Consider the following 21982-nt stretch of genomic DNA (forward strand, 5'->3'; position numbering starts at 1 on the left):
CAGAATTTAAGTGTGTGTTCTGGGACCATTCAATTTCTCTTTAGTTGAAATTTGGCTAATAACTAACAAACCACTCTTCTGTTTTTTGAAGAAGCAACCTCTTGACCAAAATGAACTCTACCAGAATTGTTACAGGTAAGTTTATGCTATGGAGTCCTCACAAAGGGTATCTTTAAAGGTTTAAGACCAAGAGCTGGCTGACCTAGCAAATCATACAGATTGATCTGATCACAGAAGTGTCAGCACTGTCTCTTTATGTTCCATGTTACTAAAAAACACATGGCACAGCTCTAATTACATTTCATTTCAGGGGTGGTCTCAGAATTAAAACAAGTAAAAGCTATTGTAGTTAAGTTTGGCTGATGTCTTGCCTTAAATGTGCCAATGGCAATTTAGTTCCTTTGGGTTCCCAAATGCCTCTCAAAAGAGCATATAGAAGAAATCATAAAGAATCAGAGATTCTGGAAGAGTTATTATTTGCTGGCAACATTACAAATTTTTGTTGTTGACATTTACATATCATGTATACTATTATTTATCTAAGATTTTTCTTTCAGTCAGCTCACTTAAAAAATTTGGCTTAAATGTGTATCACCACCATAAATGGAAAATCAGTATCGTTTTCTAAAAGTAGAGGATAACTATAAACCTAATGATATTATTTTTATTAAAACCTAGGGAGATACTGATGGTTGCAGAAGGCTGTCAACCTGAGACCTGCTCTCTTTATTAAAGAGAGAGATTAGCAAGAATCAGAGAAAAGCTTTTAAGATAATTAAAAGGTGGGCAAGAGAAAGAAATGACTTTCTCGCTATGTGACTCAAGTGTTATCTCATGCTGAATCAGTAAACCACCTAAAATAATCTTGTGTCATTGGAAACAGGAGGGTAGCCTAACTGCATCGTTTTCTACAAAAGCAAGATTGCACTGAAAACACTGAATAAAGAAACTTATTTACACACATTGAAAAAAAAGTCACCACAATGCTAAACTACCCCTCTGCCCTTCCTGATTTTGTCATCTTAACACTTAATATAAGCCCCATCCATCCCTTCCCTTTTCAAACAAATAAATGAATTCTAAACCAAGTAAACTCCATCAGGCATTTGACCAGCTCCTTTCCTCATTGAAAGGCTTAGTTTGAGCCTTAATTATTCACATTTGTAGAATAACCTGTGGCTTGAATCCCGGGTCCCTCCAAGATCCCCAGACCATCCATCATCCACAGAACATTCTCTTTCCCCGTCGAAATCTCTGCACAGAGTCCTTCAAGGCAGTGTCTGTCCCAGGTGACCGGCAACGTGGGTTGAGCTGAATCTGCCAGGAGGAGACTAGAAGAGTGAGTTTTTGCTTTGAGGAATATAAGGTGCCAGATTCAGCCAAAAGAAGGACCTGTTCTCTACACAGAGGCAACCACACTTTTGGAAATGACTCTCTGGATTGGAGAATAATTTTGGGACAACCTTGGAAACCAGGAGCTGAAGACTGAAGGATCAAGTGGTGGAAGGAGCCTGGGTCACTGAGACACCACTGAAGGAGTCTCTCTCACCTAGGAATGCTTGGATAGAATGAGGACAAACTGGCCCCACAGAATGTCCATAAATTGTTAAGACATTGACAAATCTGATACTGAACTCCAGGGCTGTTAATACCTTTTTTGAGGCCGTTCAGTGCTCTGGCCCTGTCCGGGTGGACTGAACAAATAGGGGCCACCAGGGTGCCTCCAGGGCAGATGCCTGTGACCTTTGCAAGCAGGATCAGGCTTCCCTCCTGCCTAAGGAAACTTGAGCTTGGAAGAATGAGCTTCCCCAGGGCCCTGGGCACTAGAGTCCTCCCCTGCAGGGTGCCCACTGAAACACCCGACATGCTCAAGGGCAAAGTGATAATGGCATGGCATTGCCTTGACCTCCTAGGCTTTCTGCAGGATCACGTCAGAACTAGAGTGGTCAGAGCTCATGGCCTGGAGTGCTCTGCTGCAATCATTGTTTTCTACTTGTCCAAATGCACTCGATAAATATTACTTTCCATTTGTGCAGTGAGCTGTTTTATAGAACCTGGTCTTCCTCCTCCTTCCAACCACCAGCTGTCAGGTGTTGTCTGATGCTTGATCCAAGGCCCAAGTCTCTATGGGTTTCCCTAGGGGGTTCTGATATGGACTCTCTGATTGTAAAGAGAGTGAAGAGCAGTCAAACTTGAGGGAAAAAGAACTAGCCAAAAGATTTTCTACCTGGGTTAATGTCAGTGAGTTTAGACTGATCATACAAATCAAAAGCCCCCAAGTCATCCCCAATGAAGACCAGTTTTCTGAAGTTATAAACACGGAGTTTGGTAGCACTTATAAATCTGGACAGATCCATTCATCATTTGAGATTACCACAGAATTTTTCTGAGGACAGAAACCAGTGAGCTCCCTGAATCTTCATTTGATGGCTTAAGGATAGACACAGTCATTACAAAATGCATTAAAATCCCTCAATCTCAAGTGACTGATAACAGAACATTATTAAAGTGTCAGAAGAATATAGAATACAGAGGGAAATTCATGGATGGTTTGGATAAAAGCACTCATTTTGAAGAAAGCCTAAAACTGCTGTCCCAAGAAGCTGTAAGATGAAAGAAAAAGTGTAGGAAATAAACAGAAAAAAAGGTGCTTGACAACTTGAACACAAAGAGGCTTTAAATGATAAAGTGAACCATTAACATCTCTGAAACAGTACTGATGACTAGTCTGCCTGCTTGCTTTCTTTTTTAAAAGATTTTTATTTATTTCTAGAGAGGGGGGAGGGAGAAAGAGAGGGAGAGAGACATCATTGTGTGGTTGCCTCTCACACGCCCCCTACTGGGGACCTGGCCTGCAACCCAGGCATGTGCCCTAGCTGGGAATCGAACCAGCAACCCTTTGATTCACAGGCTAGCACTCAATCCACTGAGCCACACCAGCCAGGGCTGCTTGCTTTTTTAAAAAAAACATTACATAGATGATAGTTACCTGAAATCAGACAAAGAGAAAATTTAAAAAAATGAGAACTCTGTCAATGAGAAGTCGATTTGAATATACTGATCCTGTTAAGTGTTTCTTTAAAAAGGCTTGAAGGAGAAAATCAAAGACCATTTAAAAAGTTAAGTGAAGAGATCTATATGAACAAATCACAGTTCAAATGAATACTCTCCAAACTCAACAAACATCTTTGCAACCTGAAAATAGTTTGAAAGTGAAATTCAAAAACCAACCAAAACTTCAAATACTGCTTGCTGTATTGGACTTCATCAAGAACTTGTAATGCAAATTTGCAGAAAACTCAATTGAAGAGAGAATTCACTGCTTAGAAACCTAGAAGAAAATTTCCAAAGTGTATGACAATATTAGCCACATGCATCAGAAGTATGACTCCTACAAGACGGCCTTGAGAAAAAGCTGGATAGAAGCTCTTCTTTTTTGGTAAGCTGGATTGTTTACCATGAGAAAAAAGCTCAAGAAAGTTGGATATCAGCCTGGCTGAAAGCTCAGAGCCAAGAAAATAATCACAACAGACAAAAACTGGCTGAAGAAGTTTAAATTCCAGCTTTTCCCAAGTGGCCCCCACTGTTCCACATGCTGCCCTGTGCGGAGGCCAGGGAGTATCAGGTCACTCACTAAATCATGAGGTCCCCAGAAGAGGAGGGGTTAAGCTGTGAGGACTCAGGCATTTGAGTCACCTGCAGATTTGATTTAGGTTTACAGCAGCCAATTCCTAAATATCCACAGAAAGATGTTTTCTTATTTAAAAATAATATTTATATAGATCTTCTTTCAGTTTAACTGTTTTTACTTATTTGGTGCTACATTTGCTCAAATTGAAGTTTGATAGAATCATAATTCCTAAATAGTGTTTTGAGGATTTAGATGGTTTTAATAAAACTTTAGATGATTAGATGTTCTATAATTAGATCCATGGAAGTATTGTATTTAGATTGAACTAAATGGTCCACTATTACTTTAGCCATAATTGAATTTTTATATGATCAGGAACAGACATATAAATCAATAAAGACCATTGATATAGGCTATAAACTATTAGAAGAAATCTATAAAAGCAACTTAGTACTGACAAATTTTAGTTAAAAAACAAAAAACAAGAGTTCCACCAAAACCCAAACTGAACCACCACCACACCCTCCCTCAGCTAAACCTATTAGCATTTTTATTAGTTTAGCAATGAATTCTTAGATTTAGGGGTATGTTAACACTTTGTTCATGACATTCTTTGCTGTTTAAATGTTTGTAAATTTTACACATTCAAAAACAAAAGCTTTCCTTTGAAACAATCCTTTCCTCTATTCCTCTCAATCTGAATATACGCACACCTCAGAGATACTGCAGGTTTGGTTCTAGACCACTGCAATAAAGAGGAGCTACCTTTTTGCTGGTGCAAGGTCTTGCCTTCAATTTATATTAGAAAAAAAAAAAAACCCAAACAAACCAAAACTCTGTGAAGCACAATAAAATAAGGTTATGCTTGATACAGTTTCATTTTCTCACCTTTACTGCTATCATTATTATTGCCAGGTTAACAGGTATTCACACTATCTGCTACCCCACTTAAAAACTTCCTAAATTTGCCCCCCTGACTCTAGTCAGGTGAATGATAACAGCTACTATTATGTGGCAGGCAGCATTGGGTCGATTGTTTCACATAAGTTATCTCATCTAATCCTCACAGCAATCCTGCAAGGTAATTTAATTATCTTCACTTTACATGCATTATCTTTGCTCATAAGCTTCAGTAGCTCCCCAATTACTTTCAGAACATTTACCAGTCCTCTATCACCCAACCAACCCTATTTTTCTAAGCATTGGTCCTCTTAACCCATAATCTACTTATAAACTCAATCGCTGTTCCCTATTTGCGTTTTTTTTAAAAAAATAATTGAGATATAATTGGCATATACCATTATATTAGTTTTAGGTATATGTGAATTCAATGTACTGTAAAATGACCACCACAAAAAGTTAACATTCATTGCCACAGTAACAATTTTTTCTTGTGATGAGATTTAAGATCTACTCTCTTAGCACCTTTAAAATATACAATATTGTTAAATCCTATTTAAGTCCTGAGTGGGAGGAGGGGAAAGCTTCACTCTAAAAGGTTCAGCAGATCACACAGAGCTTTGAAGGTTGTAATAGAATTTTGGATTTAGGAGTTAGAAAAGAATTAGTGGTTAATAATTTAGGTCCATCACTGAGATTAAAACTGGACAGGTAATTCAGTTCGTTTCTGGAGGTGGCTTAGAGAATTCTTTTCAGACAAAAAAGAAACAGTTTTGAGTTGTTTTGTTTTAGAAGTACATAAAAACATTCACTTACTGAGCAACAGCTACATACAACGTAATGCAGTTCAACATCACCCACCTTCCCCTGAAATCCATGGTCTTTCTAAACTGACAAAGTGTAGAAAACAGACATGATTGGTAAAGGTACTATCTTACAGCATAAATATAGGTTTTTGAGAGCCTGTAGCAACTTTCCATGAATATCTTAACTGTCCTCTCCACTTTGATAACTAATAAATTTCAATGTATTTTCTAAGTAGTCTTTAGGCCTATTTATTCTTCCCTACCATTTTCAACCCTGGACTCTAACTCCATGTGATGAGGTTTAACAATATTATTATAAATGGAATGCGAATGAGTATATGGTGTCTCAAATAAGATAATGGATATAAAGATTCAATAAGTATAAAATCTATCTTTTATTTAAAATGAGGCATATTCTGAAATATCACAATGTCAAACCCTGAGTATAAGCTGACCCATAAAAATTGCTTTATAATGGAATTTAAGTAACTGCTCTGTAATTGATAAAAAAAAAAAAGAGTACTTATAATTGAAGGTGTCCACATTCATTATTCTAAACTAAAAAAATTGATGTTTTTTAAGTATCATATTGGAAAATCAGTCACTATGAACCAACACCTCAGTATAAAAATAAACATGTCAGGGGAAACTAGGTAAAGGGTACAAGGGACCTCTCTCATTGCAACTTCCTCTGAATCTAAAATTATTCAAAAACAAGAGTTTTAAAAACTGTATCTGGGATGTATAAACAGCTTATATGTTGGCCTGAAAAATTACTTATTTTGGTTAATGTAGACTGTGGTGGTGGACTTAGAGAAAAAAGATGAAAATAATGAAATCTAGAATAAAATTTTGTAATGGAAGTAATGTAAATCCATGGAAAAAAGAATTTAAATCATTATGTTCAAATATTGGCTCTACCACCCACTGGATGGGTGACCTTGGACGTATCACTTAACCTCTCAAGAGTACTGTGAAAATCAAATGAGATGTGAAGTATAGTTTGTAAACTGTAAAGTCTTGTACAAATGTTAGCTATTATTAATTCAAATTTCCCAGCCTTAATTCCTTCTTGTAAAGGACTATCTTCATTTTATATCATACATCCTTTCAAGCGAACAAGGGCACACTTTAAAAATGGTATTCAAACAAACAAATACAGCAACTCAGTTTATTACATGCAGATTCTTCTGCATTGTTGCTAACAGTTCACTGGTCCAAAATTACTAAAATACTTAAAAAACTATACATTATGTAAACAAAACATAAATAAGACAGCATAGTTCTTTGTACATATAGTTTAGTACAGGTTATTAGGGATTTGGGAATATGTACAATTTTACACCATGGACTGCATTTTCACAATGCATAAATATATATATATATATTTTACAGGAACAAAAATAAGATTTCACTAATGACACAGAATACCATATTGTAGATACACACTGCAAAGTCCAAATTCAAGAAGAAACATGTTAATGCAAGTGTGCAAAAGGCTAGCTTACTCCAAACTAGTCAAATTTGACTTTGTTCAATTTGTTATACAGACAGGAAAAAACCTGTCTACTTTAAACAAGTAACTTCTGAAAACATGTAACAGGTGAAATGGAACAGATTTTTCCCTCCCCAAGAAAACAAAGCCTTGTTGCAAGCTAATGAAAAGATACATTAAAACACACACACACACACACACATACACACACACACACACACACAAATATGTATAGTATTTTTTCAACAGTATAATCAACAGTTAAAATTTATATGGGAGTCAAAACAATGCCCCATTACTTAAAAACTGGCTCGTTTAGTCTAAATTCAAGATGCAGCTGTGTCAGGCTTCTCTAAGCCAGATGACTGAAAAGCTGGGAAGACAGAGGCAGGGTTTCGACTGGCAGATACAATCTGAGACAGAGATGAAGAGAGTGAAGAAACTTTAGATGCTGGAGTACTTATGGTATTCAAAATGGCTCCTTCAGGGCTAACCAACAATTTTTTGACTGAGGTGTCCAAATGGAATACTGAAGTGCTACTTGGCAGTGGAGGATTACTAGAGCAAATGGCAGAAACCAAAGATGTCTTAGCTAAAAGAGTACCTGGAGGAGACTTAATTACTGAAGTCAGTGACACTGTTGGCACAGGAGGTGGAACAGAACCTTTAGCAGTTGTGTTTATGATTTGTGATGTTGTATGTACTGGGGGCAGAGAACTTGCATTCCCAAGAGAGTTTACAATTTTTGTAGAGGTTATTAGGGATTGTTTTACAGGTTGCCCACTTAAAGAATTATTTGATGCTAGTGTGATCTTCTGGGCAGGATTATCTACTGGGGTAGGCTGAATGCCTTGGCCAGTGTTAAGAACTAAAGGAGGTCCATATTTTGGGTTAGTGGATATAAGGAGAACATGGCTGCCAGCTCCGAGACCTTGTGGTGGAACAATAAACCGAGTTCCATTAATCATGATCCGAGTACCAGGCGCCAAAGGTGTACTGGTATTGATGACTATTTTTTGCTGAATACAAGGTTCACTGAACTGACCTCCTACCACACTAGTCACATTTGACAGTGCTGTGGAAGTGTGAATACTAGAACCACCTGGAGTAGAACTGTAACTGGAGGTTGATTTTACTAAAGCAGGGGACATTGGCTGGTTTGGCAGGGAAGCAAAACTGGAAATATTAATTATTTTACCCGGACTTGGTACAAGGGATGGCAATTCAGTTTGAGGTTTATTTGTGTTTATATTTGTTGGCACTGTAGCTGAAATCCCTGGTGACTGAAACTGGACAGAAGTCCGAGACTGTCTTTTAGAAAGAGATGCAGAACGTGTGGCTCCTGGTACCGTTGCCACTTGTGGAACTGTGTTGATTATTTTAGGGGATATAGTCACAGGTGTAGGCAAGGCAACATTAACAGGAATTTGCAAAGCTGATGTCAAACATTTAGGAGACACTGTTGGTTGTGTAGTTGAAATCAGAACAGATGATGCAAGATGTCCTGTTTTCACAGTTGATATAGCCACAGTGTTTCCGAGATTTGATGTGCAAAGTCTATTTGACAAAATAGGCATAATTCTTGAAGAGGTATCATTTCCACTGACTAAAATAGGAGGTCGTGTCCCAACTGAAGCAGAGGTTGAGGTCACTGAAAGAGAACCTAAAGATACATTTGTTCCTGTTACTGAAAACATGTTTACTGCTCTTGCTGCAGAAACCACTGATTCATTAACAGGAGTAATATTTTGACTCACAAAATTTGAGCTTACTGGAATTGAATTACCACTTGTTGACAATGGCAAAACAAAGCCCTTGGTATTTTCTTCTCCTCCTTTTGGGGTTACATTCTGCAGTATGTTAATTGATGGTATAGCTGACACACTGCCCGAAGTATTTACAATTGCTTGACCTATGTTTAGCCCAATTTTCACATCTCTTATCTGAGACACAGTTGGTGATGAATTTATTTTTATTGGTGCTCCCACTGTAGATGGAATAAGTACTATCTGGGGCTGCTCTGGAGTCTTAACATATGTTTTGCTCAAGGGGGGAGGAAGAGTTTGTTTTAATGGTTCTGCCACGATAGTTGAAGTCCCACTGGAAATTGGAGCATTAATAAAAAGTAATTTCTGTGCAGGAACACCTGTAGGTGTTGGTGCAGGTGTCACATTAATTGCAGTTCCACTGCCAGAAGAAAGAACAGATGGAGCTGATACCAGCATAACTTTCTGAACTGCAGTTCCACTGATTACATCTCCATTTGTTGCTGCTGTTGCTTCTGATCTTGTAACAGGGAAAGTTTTCGTGATATAATCTACTTGTTGTTTAGTTGAAGTATGAATAACATTTGCATTGGTTTGTCCAAAATTTCCTGTTGATAAGCCAATTACGCTTACCGAACTATTTGCTGTTGATGGCAGCAGAGTACTAGAGGAAATAGAAGGCTTTAAAGGAGAAGAGGGCATGTGTGAAGTCTTATCTACCATGTGGCCCAAATTACCACAAGGTTGGCCTAATGGAAGTTTGAGATTTTTCCCCGAGGATGAATTAAAGCCAGCTGGAATGGAAACAGAAGTTGGTGTTTGGCCAAAAGGTGGGAGATTAGATGTAGTAGTCATTCCAGCTACTGGTGGAAAAGCAGAGGATGATGGAGTTGTTGATTTTGGCACCAGAAATGCCTGAAGCTGAGGAGCGAATGTGAAAACTGAACTTGAAGATAAACTGTTGGGTGAATTTTGATCTGTATTTGTCTGTACCTTTACAACTCCAGTGTTCCCACCTCGTGTCCTAACAAGAATTGACTGTGAATCCCTTATACACACAGTTTTCAGTTCTTGCTTTGCTTCAGAAGAATCAGCAGTTTGTTGTGCAAAACAGTTGAGGGAGCTACCAGGATTTGCAGATCCACTTAGTGTTGTTGGTGATAATAGAGGCTGAACTGTTGAAGAAATGGTGGGTGAAGCAATGGGCTGGGGGAATGTGGTTGCTGAGATTGCATTCTTGACTTTTCCCGCCTCACTCTGGCTATTCTTAACTGGTGGTGTCAATAGATTACTTATGGAGGTTACAGGTGACAAAGGCTGTGGTCTATCACTACTTGGATTTGACAAAGGTGTAACTGTCTTGTTGAAAAGTGTGTTAGGTATATGGGTAGAAGAAACAGTTCCTGTTGACTTCACAAGAACTGGTGCTGAAGAAGAGTTTACATTTGCTGTCTGCTGGAAAGAGAAACATTGTTCTGTACCTTTTTGTTGAAGTGGTGGTATTTCTTTTGCACCTGCTCTCCCTTCCTTGTGCTGAATCACAAAATTCTTAGGTAAAATGAGAACCTGCTGCATGATTTTTTCTCCTGTTTTAGGATCTAGCATGGGTTGCATCTGAATTTTTACAGAGCTGTTATGAAGATCTATGGGCAACCACTGGCCACAGGGCATTTTGTATACCATCTGTACAGGACCTTTTTTACTGGTGTGGCAGGTCAATGCTGGCTTTATGGGGCTTGCTTCTGGAGGAGATATAACTGGCTTTTCCACAGAATAAGCGTTTCTACCTGTTGAGGGGGGCAGTTGATTTGTTAAGGTCACTTTGTTCCCAATATTCTTTGCAAGCAAGGCCTGAATTGGTTTGGTCCCTTTCTGTAGAGTAGACACTGATGTTGAATCCACTGAGGTGAACGACTCTGGAAACAGTGGCTCTGTATGGTTTGATTCATCCAAACAGTCAATCTGCATAGCATCTTCTGCATTCTCAACTGTTGTCTCATTTGTGCTTAACTTTGCTTTCTTCCTTGGAGAAAGCTCTTTTGTGCTATCATCCAGATGACTTGTTTGTTTAAACTGTCGCTTAAGTGTTTTAGGCAGTGTCTTCAGTACATCTTTAGAAGGCAATTCCTTTTTCAACAACTTACTTCTGGCCATAGGAAAATCTACTTCTGACAATTTCATATCAGCTGAAAATAATAAAATAAGCAGTTTTGTTAATATAAACACCAAGTGAATAGTAATAAGACTAATATTAAAAAGAAAGTCAATCCTTGAGCTGACAATTTATTAAGAAATCTATAGGGTGATTCTAAAGTCTCAGCCCTACTGATGGAATTAAGGTAAGGTGACCTTTGACATGGTAATATTTATATCAAAAACATTCCCATGAACAATCTATTATTAATGAGAATATTATATTTGGTCAACTTCTGCTAATTCTGCTGACCACACAAGTGCAAAAGGAAAAATTTTACATCTTTTAAAGAGTTCAAGCCAGCAATTAGGGCTCAAAATTTAGATTTGGGGGGAAAAATGAGTTTCATTCTCTTCTTCATGGGGAATGTTGATATCAAAGAGAGATGGTTCTTCATTATAATCTATTTTTTAGAGATTCTAAAGGATGAAGACTGTCCAGCTTTTACTGGTTTTTAATTGTTCCAATAGTAAAAATTTATATTCATATCTGGTCAAACTGGGTTGATAATGTTACTTTTTCAATTTACCAAAAACAACAGGTTTCAAAAAAAAAAAGAGATTAGTTCATTTCTAAACACAAATTTTCATTCTAACCCTCTCTTATAACTAAAGAAAGTTATTTAACTAAGACTTACAAAATAATATGATCTGATGCATTGAATAAATTACAGATAGTTTAATATATCCTCCTTATTAGAATGATGTGTCCACTCAGGTCTCATTAGGCTGTCAACCTTGGTCATTTCTCATAAAAAATCTTCATAGTATTAGGGACTCGCCAAGTTCTATTTAAAGCAAACATCAGTGCTTGAAAAACAGTAATAATAAGAGGATGAACCCATTTCAAAGGAATTGCAGATCAAGGATGTGTGGTCTGTAATCAGCAACGGCATATCTATAGTTTGGAGTTAGGCACTGGCTGCAGAAACTCCCAAAAATGTAATAATGACTTCAAAGTTCCTTTTATAAAGATATAGTACACTTTTAAAACATCAGATTTCCCCAATCAATATACTTCATTAATCAGGCTATTTTTATCTCCATAAAACATACTGAAACTTCTCTGTACTTTTAGTATTGACTTTAAAAAAAACTTTTAATGCTTACCTGAATCAAAGTGATCTTTTTCCAGGATATCTGGAGGTTCTGCTGAGTCTATGGACTTACTGATGTCTACTTTAGGAGATTCTTTTTCAGGATCTCCTTCACCTTCTTCAGTCGTCCATAGTTCTCTCGTAAATTTATCATGATCAGGCTGTCTTCTGAAATCATCATAGTCTTTCTTTAGGCGGCTCCTGAAATACAATGCCCGACATAATAAAAAAATACTTATGTATTAAACTCTTGGAAGCTAAACTTTTAACATTTTAAACTATGTATTAAAATATTTTCAATTAAGTCACAAAAAACTATGTTTTAATTTTAAGTGTGTCTAAGATTTAGTTCACTCTTGCCAATGATTATTGTTCAAGAAAAGAAAACCCAGGGAGCAGGCATTAGAAATTGAAAAGATTATATTTGCAATTTCAGAATAAATTGTTTGAACATACCACCTATTTGTCTTCCTAAATGCTGCTGTTAGACCCAGAAAATGAGGGAAAGTATTTTTTCTAAGTATATTGATAAAAATAGATTTTAGATAGTCTTAAAATTACTGATTACAATATACTTAAAAAGGTCATTTAAAAAATTTAATCAAGAAATTCTAGGACTTCCAGCCAAGATGGAGGCCTAGGTAGATATGCTTTGCTTCCTTGCACAACCAAAAGAAGGATTAACCACCAATTTAAAAACAAAAAACATCCAGAACTGCCAGGAAATTGAACTGTATGGAAGTCCAACAACCAAGGAGTTAAAGAAGAAACATTCATCCAGACTGGTAGGAGGGGTGGAGATGGGGAGCCGAGGCGGGGAGGATGTGTGGCAAGGTGGCAGCTGGTGGGCCAGGTGGTCCCACATTTGTGTGTGGATAAAATGGGAGGAACAACTGGGGAGTGAAACAGACTGTGAAACCCAGGTTTCCAGCGTGAGGAAATAAAGCCTCAAAATCTCTGGCTGTAAAACCCTGTGGGGGTTGCAGGGATGGGAGAAACTCCCAGTCCCACAAGAGAGTCTGTTGGAGGGGCCCATGAGGTCCTAGATTGTACACAAAACCAACCACCCAGGAATTAGAACCAGAAGGGCCCAATTTGCTTGTGGGTAGTGGCTGAATATACTTTAAAAAAAATTACTCTCAGGTTAAATGATAGATTTTTTGTTAATCTCTGTAGCTATACTGTTTTTTCCAGGATTTATTTTAAGTATTTTATTGATTATACTATTACAGTTGTCCCATTTATTTTCCTCCCCTTTATTCACCTCCGCCCTGCACCCTCCTTCCAACATTCCTTCCCCCTTAGTTCATGTCCATGTGTTGTACATATAAGTTCTTTGGCTTCTCCATTTCCTATACTATTCTTAACCTCCCCCTGCCTATTTTGTAACTACCATTTATGCTTCTTATTCCCTGTACTTTCCCCCCCATTCTCTCCCCTCCCAAGCCCCTCTGATAACCCTCCATGTGATCTCTGTTTCTGTGGTTCTGTTCCTGTTCTAGTTGTTTTTAGTTTGTTTTTGTTTTTTAGGTTCAGTTGTTGATAGCTTTGAGTGTATCTCCTTATCTTTAATCTTGGGTAATGTAATTGTGATGTACCTTGGTGTGTGCTTCCTTGGGTCCAAGTTCCTTGGGACTCTCTGAACTTCCTGGACTCCCTGGAAGTCTATTTCCTTTGCCAGATTGGGGAAGTTGTCCTTCATTATTTTTTCAAATAAGTTTTCAATTTCTTGCTCTTCCTTTTCTCCTTCTGGCACCCCTCAATTCGGACGTTGAATCATTTAAAGTCTCAGAGGTTCCTAAGCATCTCCTCATTTTTTTTGAATTCTTGTTTCTTCATTCTGTTCTGGTTGAATGTTTCGTTCTTCTTCTGTTCCAAATCATTGATTTGAATCCTAGTTTCCTTCCCTTCACTGTTGGTTCCCTGTATATTTTTATTTCACTTTGCACAGCGTTCATTTTTACCTCTATTTTGTGACCATACACAACCATTTCTGTGAGCATCCTGAGAAAGAGTGTTTTGAACTCTGCATCTAGTTGGCTGTCTCCTCATTGCTTAGTTCTGTTTTTGGAGTTTTGATCTGTTCTTTCATTTGGGCCATATTTCTTTGTCTTGGCGCACCTGTTATCTTGTAAGGGGTGGAGCCTTAGGTATTCGCTAGGGTGGGACAACCTTCTTCACTGCGTTGTTGCGCTGTATGTGGGGGAGGAGTCAGAGAGGGAACAATGTCGCTTGCTTGGCTCATCTGTCTTTCAGTCACTTACCCAGCTACCCACAAGCAAAATGGGCCCTTCTGTTGCCAATTTCCAGGTTTCTGGGTTTGCGTACATTCTAGGACCCTATGGGTCTCTGAGAATATATCTACACTTTTGGGTCTCACTAGAAACAATTCTTTATTAATCATAGGGAAATAAAGCAGAAAGGTGATCTTCCAGAGATCCTTTTCAAATAAAAACAGAATAGTTGTGTTTCTCTGAAACTATGTAGAACTTGAAATATTTCCAAATGATTACATGGTATTTTAGAGATCTTTAACTATTCCTTTTGACTGAACTTTTCTATTCTACCCTTAATTTTTAACCTTTATTTTTTGTTTTTAAAAGTAATCTGTACATTCTCCAATTTATTTTTGCTACAAATTCTTATTTTTGCATATTGAAGTTTAAGTCTCATTTCTGTCACTTAACAGTTCACAGACTTTGGGCAAGTATCTTAAACTTTCTTAGCGAAAGTTTACTTCTTTGTACAATAGGGATAATAACAGTACTTACCTCATAATATGTATGGCACATAAATATCCAATAAATATTACTTATTTATTGCTCTCAATTTATTATTATTTATTTACTCTCAATTTATTTTTTAAATTAATACTTAAGGGTTTTATAGAGCAGATATAGGTTGTAAGATATTAGAATGGGTTACCAAAAGATAACTGCAAAATTAATTTTCTTTTAGAAATGTCTACCTGAGACTCATAATTTCCTTCCTTCTCAGTCTCAACTACTGACTTGGCTTCCTATTTCACGGAAAATGGAAGCATTGGACAGTAACTTTCACATGTTCAAAACTCATCGGCAACTTAAGACCTTCATTTGTACTCATATTTTCCGTCATCTTATCTAAGCTAACTCCTCCAGTTAAGTATACTCTCTCAACTCTTCAAGAATATCATTCTTTCAAATGTCCCTTCCTTTGCCTGAGTCCATTTTTGCCCCTGTATTAGATAATTCCCACCAGTACACAACCATGTTATTTCTCTCATTAAATAAATAAAAAATAAAGCATCACCTCTCTTCACTCCAACTTGTCCTTCTCCAAGTACTGTCCTATATATGTGTTCCACTTTATAGCAAAATTCCAATTCCTCTCCCCTAATTCTCTTGAACAGAATTCTAACTTTTACCCACTTCCCTACCAACATAGCTCATCAAGGTCATCAATGATCTCCTCTTGCCAAAATTCAATAATAAATCCTCAGTCCTCATATTCTTCAATCTATCATCATCAGTTCTCATTGACATCTTCTTTACCAGGTTTCCAAGATAGCACTCTCTCTTGGTTTTCCTTCTTTCTTACTGAGCAATCCCCTTCTTGGTCTCTTCTGCTGAGTGCTACTCATTTTCACCATCTCTAAATGTTGGAATGCCACAGGGTTCAGTATCTCTTCTTCTTATCTATGTTCATATACTAGGTGATTTCTACCAGTCCCATGCTTAAATATAATCTATATCCCAACAACTCCCAAACTTAAATCTGGCTTACTGGGAACTCATGTTAAACTACCTACTCAATAACTCCAATTAGATGTCTAAAAAGCATACCAAACTTAAAATGTTGAAATTCAAACTCTGAACCCCTTTCTTCCTGCTTCAAACTTGTTACTCCTTCAGTTTTCCCTGTCTTAGCTAATGGCAATTCTACTATTCCAGTTTAGACCAAAAATACTGGACATCATCTTTTTACTCATTTTCCCCCGAGACTCCATATTCAATCCCACCTTCAAGATATATCCAGAATCCAACTACTCCTTGCCATCTGCATTGCTACTATCCTGGTCCAAGCCACTATTATTTTTTTACCCAGATTAATGCTATCGTGTAACTAATTTCTCTGCCTTCATCTTTGTCCCTTTACACACTAATCTCAACACAGCAAGCACAGTAAATTTAAACGTAAGTTTCAAAGCACATGCCCTGCCTCTGCTTAAAATCTCCAATGGCTTCTCAACTCAGAGTAAAAACGAAGTCCTTAAAGACCTACATGATCTGGCTACCTTTCTCTATACTTCTCTGACTCTTACCCACTTTCCTCCTCACTTGTTCCAGTTACACTTGCTCCTTTGCATTTCTTCTAAATGTCAAACATGCTTCCAATCTTAGGGCTTTTCATCTTTTTTTCTACTAGGCTCTCTCCCTCATTTCTTTAAGATCTCTCTTCAAACCTTCACCTTATCAGGGAATTTCCCTGACATTCTGGTAAAAAAGCAATCATTATTCCGTCCAAACTAGGCATTTCCTATTTTCCTTACTCTGATTTTTCTTCATAGCACTTATCACTATCTGACATTTGAGTTTGTCCTTTTCTTTCATTAGAATATAAGCCACAGATGAAGCTAAAAGTCAGTAACAAAGGGAAGACTAGAAGATTTATAAATTTGTGAAAATTAAACAACACACTACTAAACAACCAACAGGTCCAAGAAGAAATCATAAGGGAAATTGGAAAATACAGATGAAAAACAATAAAAATGTAGCATATCAAAACTATGGGACACAATGAAAGCAGTGCTAAGGGGAAAATGTAAAGCTATAACCTCATATTAAAAAACAAGAAAGATATCAAAATCAACCACCTAACTTTATAACTTATGAAGCTAGAAAAAGAAGAAACTAAACCCAAAGCTAGCAAGATAGAAATAATAAAGATTAAGTAAATGAAGTAGAAAAAAAAAAAGAGCAAAGTCAATGAGACCAAAAGTTGGTTCTTTGAAAGATCAACAAAAGTGACAAAACTTTAGCTACATGGACTAAGAAAAAAAAGAGAAGATTCAAATTACTAACATCAGAAATGAAAGTGGGGCCATTAGTGCCGATTCTAAAAGGATTATTAAGAGTATTACGAACAATTGTATGACAATAAATTGGATAACATAGCTGAAATGACAAATTCTTAGAAACATAAAATGTACCAAAACTAAGTCATGACGAAATAGAAATTCCAAATAGATCTATAATTAATAAGGAAATCATATCAATAAACCAGAGAATATCTTCACAAAGAAAAGCCCTGGACCTGACAGCTTCACTGGTGAATTTTACCAAACATGTAAGAACTAACACCAATCCTTTTCAAACTTTTCTGAAAAATTCAAAAAGAGGAAATATTTCTTAACTCATTCTTTGGCATTATCCTGATGCCAAATCCAATAAAGACACAACAAGGAAACAAAACCACAGACTATTATCTCTTATAAACATTGATGCAAAAATTATCAACAAAATATAGGCAAATCAGGTTAAGTAGCATATTAAAAGAATTATATACCATGACCAAATGGAATTTATTTCTGAAATGCAAGGATGGTTCAACATACAAAAACTGATCAATGTAATACATCACATTAACAGAATGAAGGAAAACAAAAACGTGTGATCATCTCAATTGTGGGAGAAATAGTTTTTGACAAAAATTAACATCCTTTCATAATAAAAACAAATCTCCAAACAAGAAATAGAAATAGAAGAAAACTACCTCAACATGAAAAAAGCCATACATGAAAAACCCACAGCCAACATCATACTCAATGGTAAGACTGAAAGTTTTTTCTCTAAGCACAGGAACAAGGTAAGGATGCTACTTTTTGCTACTTTTATTGAACATAGTACTAGACTATGTTCATAGGTCTAGCTACAGCAACTGGGCAAGAAAAAGAAACAAAAAGGCATCCCAATTGGAAAGGAAGAAGTAAAATTACTTCTATTCAGAGATTACATATTTAAAAAATCCGGAGTCCACAAAAAAATTGTTAGAACAAATTCTGCAAAGTAGCAAGATACTAAGTCAACACACAAGAATCAGCTGAGTTTTTATAGATAAACAATGGTCAATGTGAAAAGGAAACTAATAAAACAATTCTATTTATAATAACATCAAAAATAATAAAATACTTAGGAATTAATCAAGAATGTGAAAGACTAGTACAATGAAAAGTAAAAAACAAAAACAAAAACAAACCCACTAGAGAAAGAAATTAAAGACATAAATACATGGAAACACATCTCATGTTCATGAACTGGAAGACAATGTATTTAAAAAAAAATTTCAGTTACAATTTACATTCAATATTATTTTGTATTTGTTCCAGGTGTACAGCCTAATGGTTAGATAATTACATAGTTTACAAAGTAGTCCCCCTGATATTTCAAGTACCCAAGTGGTACCATACATAGTGATTACAATATTATTGACTATATTCCCTATGCTATGCTTTACATCCCCATGATTATTTTGTGATTACCAATTTGTACTTCTTAGACCCTTCTCCTTTAGCCCGCAATCCCTCGCAATACCTTCCCCTCTGGCAACGAATCAGTTTGATCTGTGTATCCGTAAGTCTAGTTTTGTGTGTTTATGTTGTTCTCTAGATTCTACATATAAGTGAAATCATGTATCTGTCCTCTGACTTATTTCATTTAGCATAACACCTTCTAGGTCCATCTATGCTGTCACAAAAGGTAAGATTTCATCCTTATTTTTTCTTTTTTTTATGGTCATGTAATAGTTCATTCCATAAAGGCACCATTGCTTTTTTATCCACTTTTCTATTAATGGACACCTGGGTTGCTTTCATGCCTTTGCTATTGTAAATAACACTGCAATGAACATAGGGTGGGTATAGTCTTTCAAATTAGTGTTTTGGGTTTCTTCAGATATATGAGGTCTGTCCAGGAAAAGTCACTGTTAATACAAATGAGAACAGTTTGTGCAACACTGATGTAACCTGGCAGCCAAGGAGAGTGGACTTGAATGTGCATGTCTGAACAATGACAACTTCATTGTACTAGTCAGTGGGGGCGGTAGATGCCATTGAGTGAGATGCACTGTGTGGCTGTCATATTCAAAATGACTGAGTGAGTAGAGCAACGAATCTCCATCAAATTTTGTGTGAACCTTGAACATTCCTCCATGGGATCCATCTGGATGATTCAGAAGGCCAGATATTCAGAAGGCAACTGGTGATTGGCAGCTTCATCACAACAACACACCCACTTGTGCATCATGTCTCGAACAGAGCATTTTACCAAAACATCAAATCACCCAGGTGACTCAGTCCCCCCACAGCCCAGGTTTGGCACTCTGTGACTTGAAAGGGAAGAGATCTCAGACCACCAATCAATGAGATTCAGGAAACTATGACACAGCAGCTGACTGCTATTGTGAGAGCTATGTGAGGTCTCAGGCGTCACTGTCCTATGTACAATGTTTCTTGCATCATATATCTTTTTCAATAAGTGTCTCTATTTTTCATATTTTGGACAGATATACTGAGATGTAATAAATCACTGGGTCATAAGGCAGTAGTATTTTTAATTTTTTAAGTTACCTCTATATTGTTTTACACAGTGGCTGCACCATTCTGCATTTCCACCAATTGTGCCTGAGGGTTTCCTTTTCTCCACATTCTCATCAATACAGTTGTTTGTTGATTTATTGATGATAGCCATTCTGACAAGTGTGGGGTGATGTCTGTGTGTTTTTAATTTGCATTTCTTTGATAATTACTGACATTGGACATCTTTTCATGTCTATTGGCCATCTGTATGTCCTCTTTGGAGAAATGTCTACTGAGGTCCTTTGCCCATTTTTAAATTTGATTGTGTTCTTTGTGTGTGTGTGTTGAGTTCTTTATAAATTCTGGATATTAACCCCTATTGGATATATCATTGGCGAGTATCTTCTTCCATTCAGCAGGATGTCTTTTCTGTTGATGGTTTCCTTCACTGTGCAAACATTTTTAGTTTGAAGTAGTCCCATTTGTTTATTTTTTTCTTTTGTTTCCGTTACACAGGAAAAAATATTGCTAAGAGAAACACCAGATACTTTATTGACTATGTTTTCTTCCAGGAGTTTTGATTTCAAGTTTTACATTTAAGTCTTTAATCCTCTTTTAGTTTATGCTTACATATGGTGTAAGAGATGGTCTCGTTTCATTTTTTTGTTTTTGCATGTGTCTGTCCAATTTTTCCAACACCATTTATTTAATAGACTGTGTTTACGCATTATGTTCTTGCCTCCTTTGTCAAGTATTAATTGACCATTATTCTCTCTGTATTATTCCATTGATCTATGTCTTGTTTTTATGACAGTACCATGCTGTTTTGATTACTATAGCTTTGTAATATAGTTTGATATCAGGTAGTATGGTAACATTCAACTTTGTTCTTCTTTCTCAAGATAGCTGTGGCAACTTATGGTTCCATATAAATTTTTGGATTACTTGTTCTAGTTGTGAAATACAGCATAAGTATTTTGACAGAAATTGCAATGAATCTACAGATTGTTCTGAATAGCATGGACATTTTAATGTTAATTCTCTCTATCCACAAGCACAGTATATGGTTCCATTTATTTGTATCTCTTTAATTTTTTTCATTGTCTTATAACGTTCTGAGTATAGATCTTTCACTTTCTTGGTTAAAGATTTGCCTAGGTTTTTTTTTTTTTTGATGCAATTGTAAATGGGATTTTCTTAGTTCCCCTTTCTAATAGCTAAGTAATAATGTATAAAAATGCAATCAGCGCTAGCCAGTGTGGCTCACTGGACTGAGTGCCAGCTTGCGAACAAAAGGATTGCTGGTTTGATTCCCAGTCAGAGCATATGCCTGCCTTGCAGGCCAGGTCCCCAGTTGGGGGTGTGCGAGCAGCAACCATGCATTGATGTTTCTCTCCCTCTCTTTCTCCTGCCCTACCCCTCTCTCTAAAAATAAACAAAATCTAAAAAAAATGCAACCAATTTGTGAATAGTTATTTTCTATCTTACTACTTTACTGAATTCATATATCAGTTCTATTAGTTTTTAATGAAATCTTTAAGTTCTCTCTATATAGTATCATGCCATCTGTAAATAACGATAGTTTTACTTCTTCCTTTCCAATTTGGATGACTCTACTTCTTCCTCTTGTTTGACTGCTGTGGCTAGGACTTCTAGCACTATGCTGAATAAGAGTGGTGAAAGTAGACGTCCCTGTCTTGTTCCTGATTTTAAAGGAAACAATTAAAAATTTTCCCCATTGAGTATGACATTGGCTGTGGGTTTGTCATATACGGCCTGTATAATGTTGAAGTATATTCTCTCTATTCCCACCTTGCTGAAAGAGTTTATCATAAATGTGTGCTGGATCCTGTAAAATGCTTTTTCAGCTTCTGTTGATATGATCAGAAGGTTTTTATCCTTCATTTTGTTTATGTGGTATATCACCTTAATTGATATGCGAATATTGAACCAAACGTGTATCCATGGAATAAATCTCATCTGATTGTGGTGTATGATCTTTTTAATGTATTGCTGAATTTGGATTGTTAATATTTTGTTGAGAATTTTTTTATTTATGTTCATCAGGAATATTGGCCTATATTTTCTTTGTAGTAGGAAGACAATATTAAAGATGTCAATACTACTCAAATTAATCTACAGATTCAATGCAATCCCTATCAAAATCTCAATGGTATTTGCTGCAGAAACAGAAAAACCCATCTTAAAACTCATATGGAATCTCAAGGGACACCAAGTAGCCAAAACAATTTTGGGGAGGAAAAAAACCCAAAGTGGAGTACTCATACTTCTGGATTTCAAAAGTAAGTTACAGTATAAAAGTATAGTAATCAAAACAGTGTGGTACTGGCATAAAGACAGACATACAGGTCCAAAGAATAGAACAGAATCTAGAAATAAACCTTTTGTTACATGGTCACATAGTTTTTTTTACAAAGGTGCCAAGACCATTCAATGAGGAAAGAACAATTTTTCAACAACTGGTGCTAAGAAAAGTGGATATCCATATACAAAAGAATAGAGCTAGACCCTTTCCTAA

General features: G+C 36.5%; 1 protein-coding gene across 5 annotated transcripts in view; it reads right to left on the minus strand.

The window, feature by feature from the left end:
• Nucleotides 1-6430: 6430 nt before the first annotated feature.
• Nucleotides 6431-21982, minus strand: part of BRD10 (bromodomain containing 10) — a 110026-nt gene continuing 94474 nt past the window's right edge. For all 5 annotated transcript variants that reach the window (XM_054583109.1, XM_054583108.1, XM_054583107.1 and 2 more), the window contains 2 exons: nt 11902-12089; nt 6431-10784 (listed from right to left, as the gene is read on the minus strand). In XM_054583109.1, the coding sequence (XP_054439084.1) occupies nt 7159-10784; nt 11902-12089 (3814 nt within the window). In that variant the 3' untranslated portion in view covers nt 6431-7158. The remainder of the gene's footprint in view (nt 10785-11901; nt 12090-21982) is intronic.

Source organism: Pteronotus mesoamericanus, unplaced genomic scaffold (assembly GCF_021234165.1).
Source record: "Pteronotus mesoamericanus isolate MK-2021 breed Mesoamerican mustached bat unplaced genomic scaffold, CSHL_Meso_final contig_73, whole genome shotgun sequence".
In the NCBI taxonomy this organism is placed as follows: domain Eukaryota; kingdom Metazoa; phylum Chordata; class Mammalia; order Chiroptera; family Mormoopidae; genus Pteronotus; species Pteronotus mesoamericanus.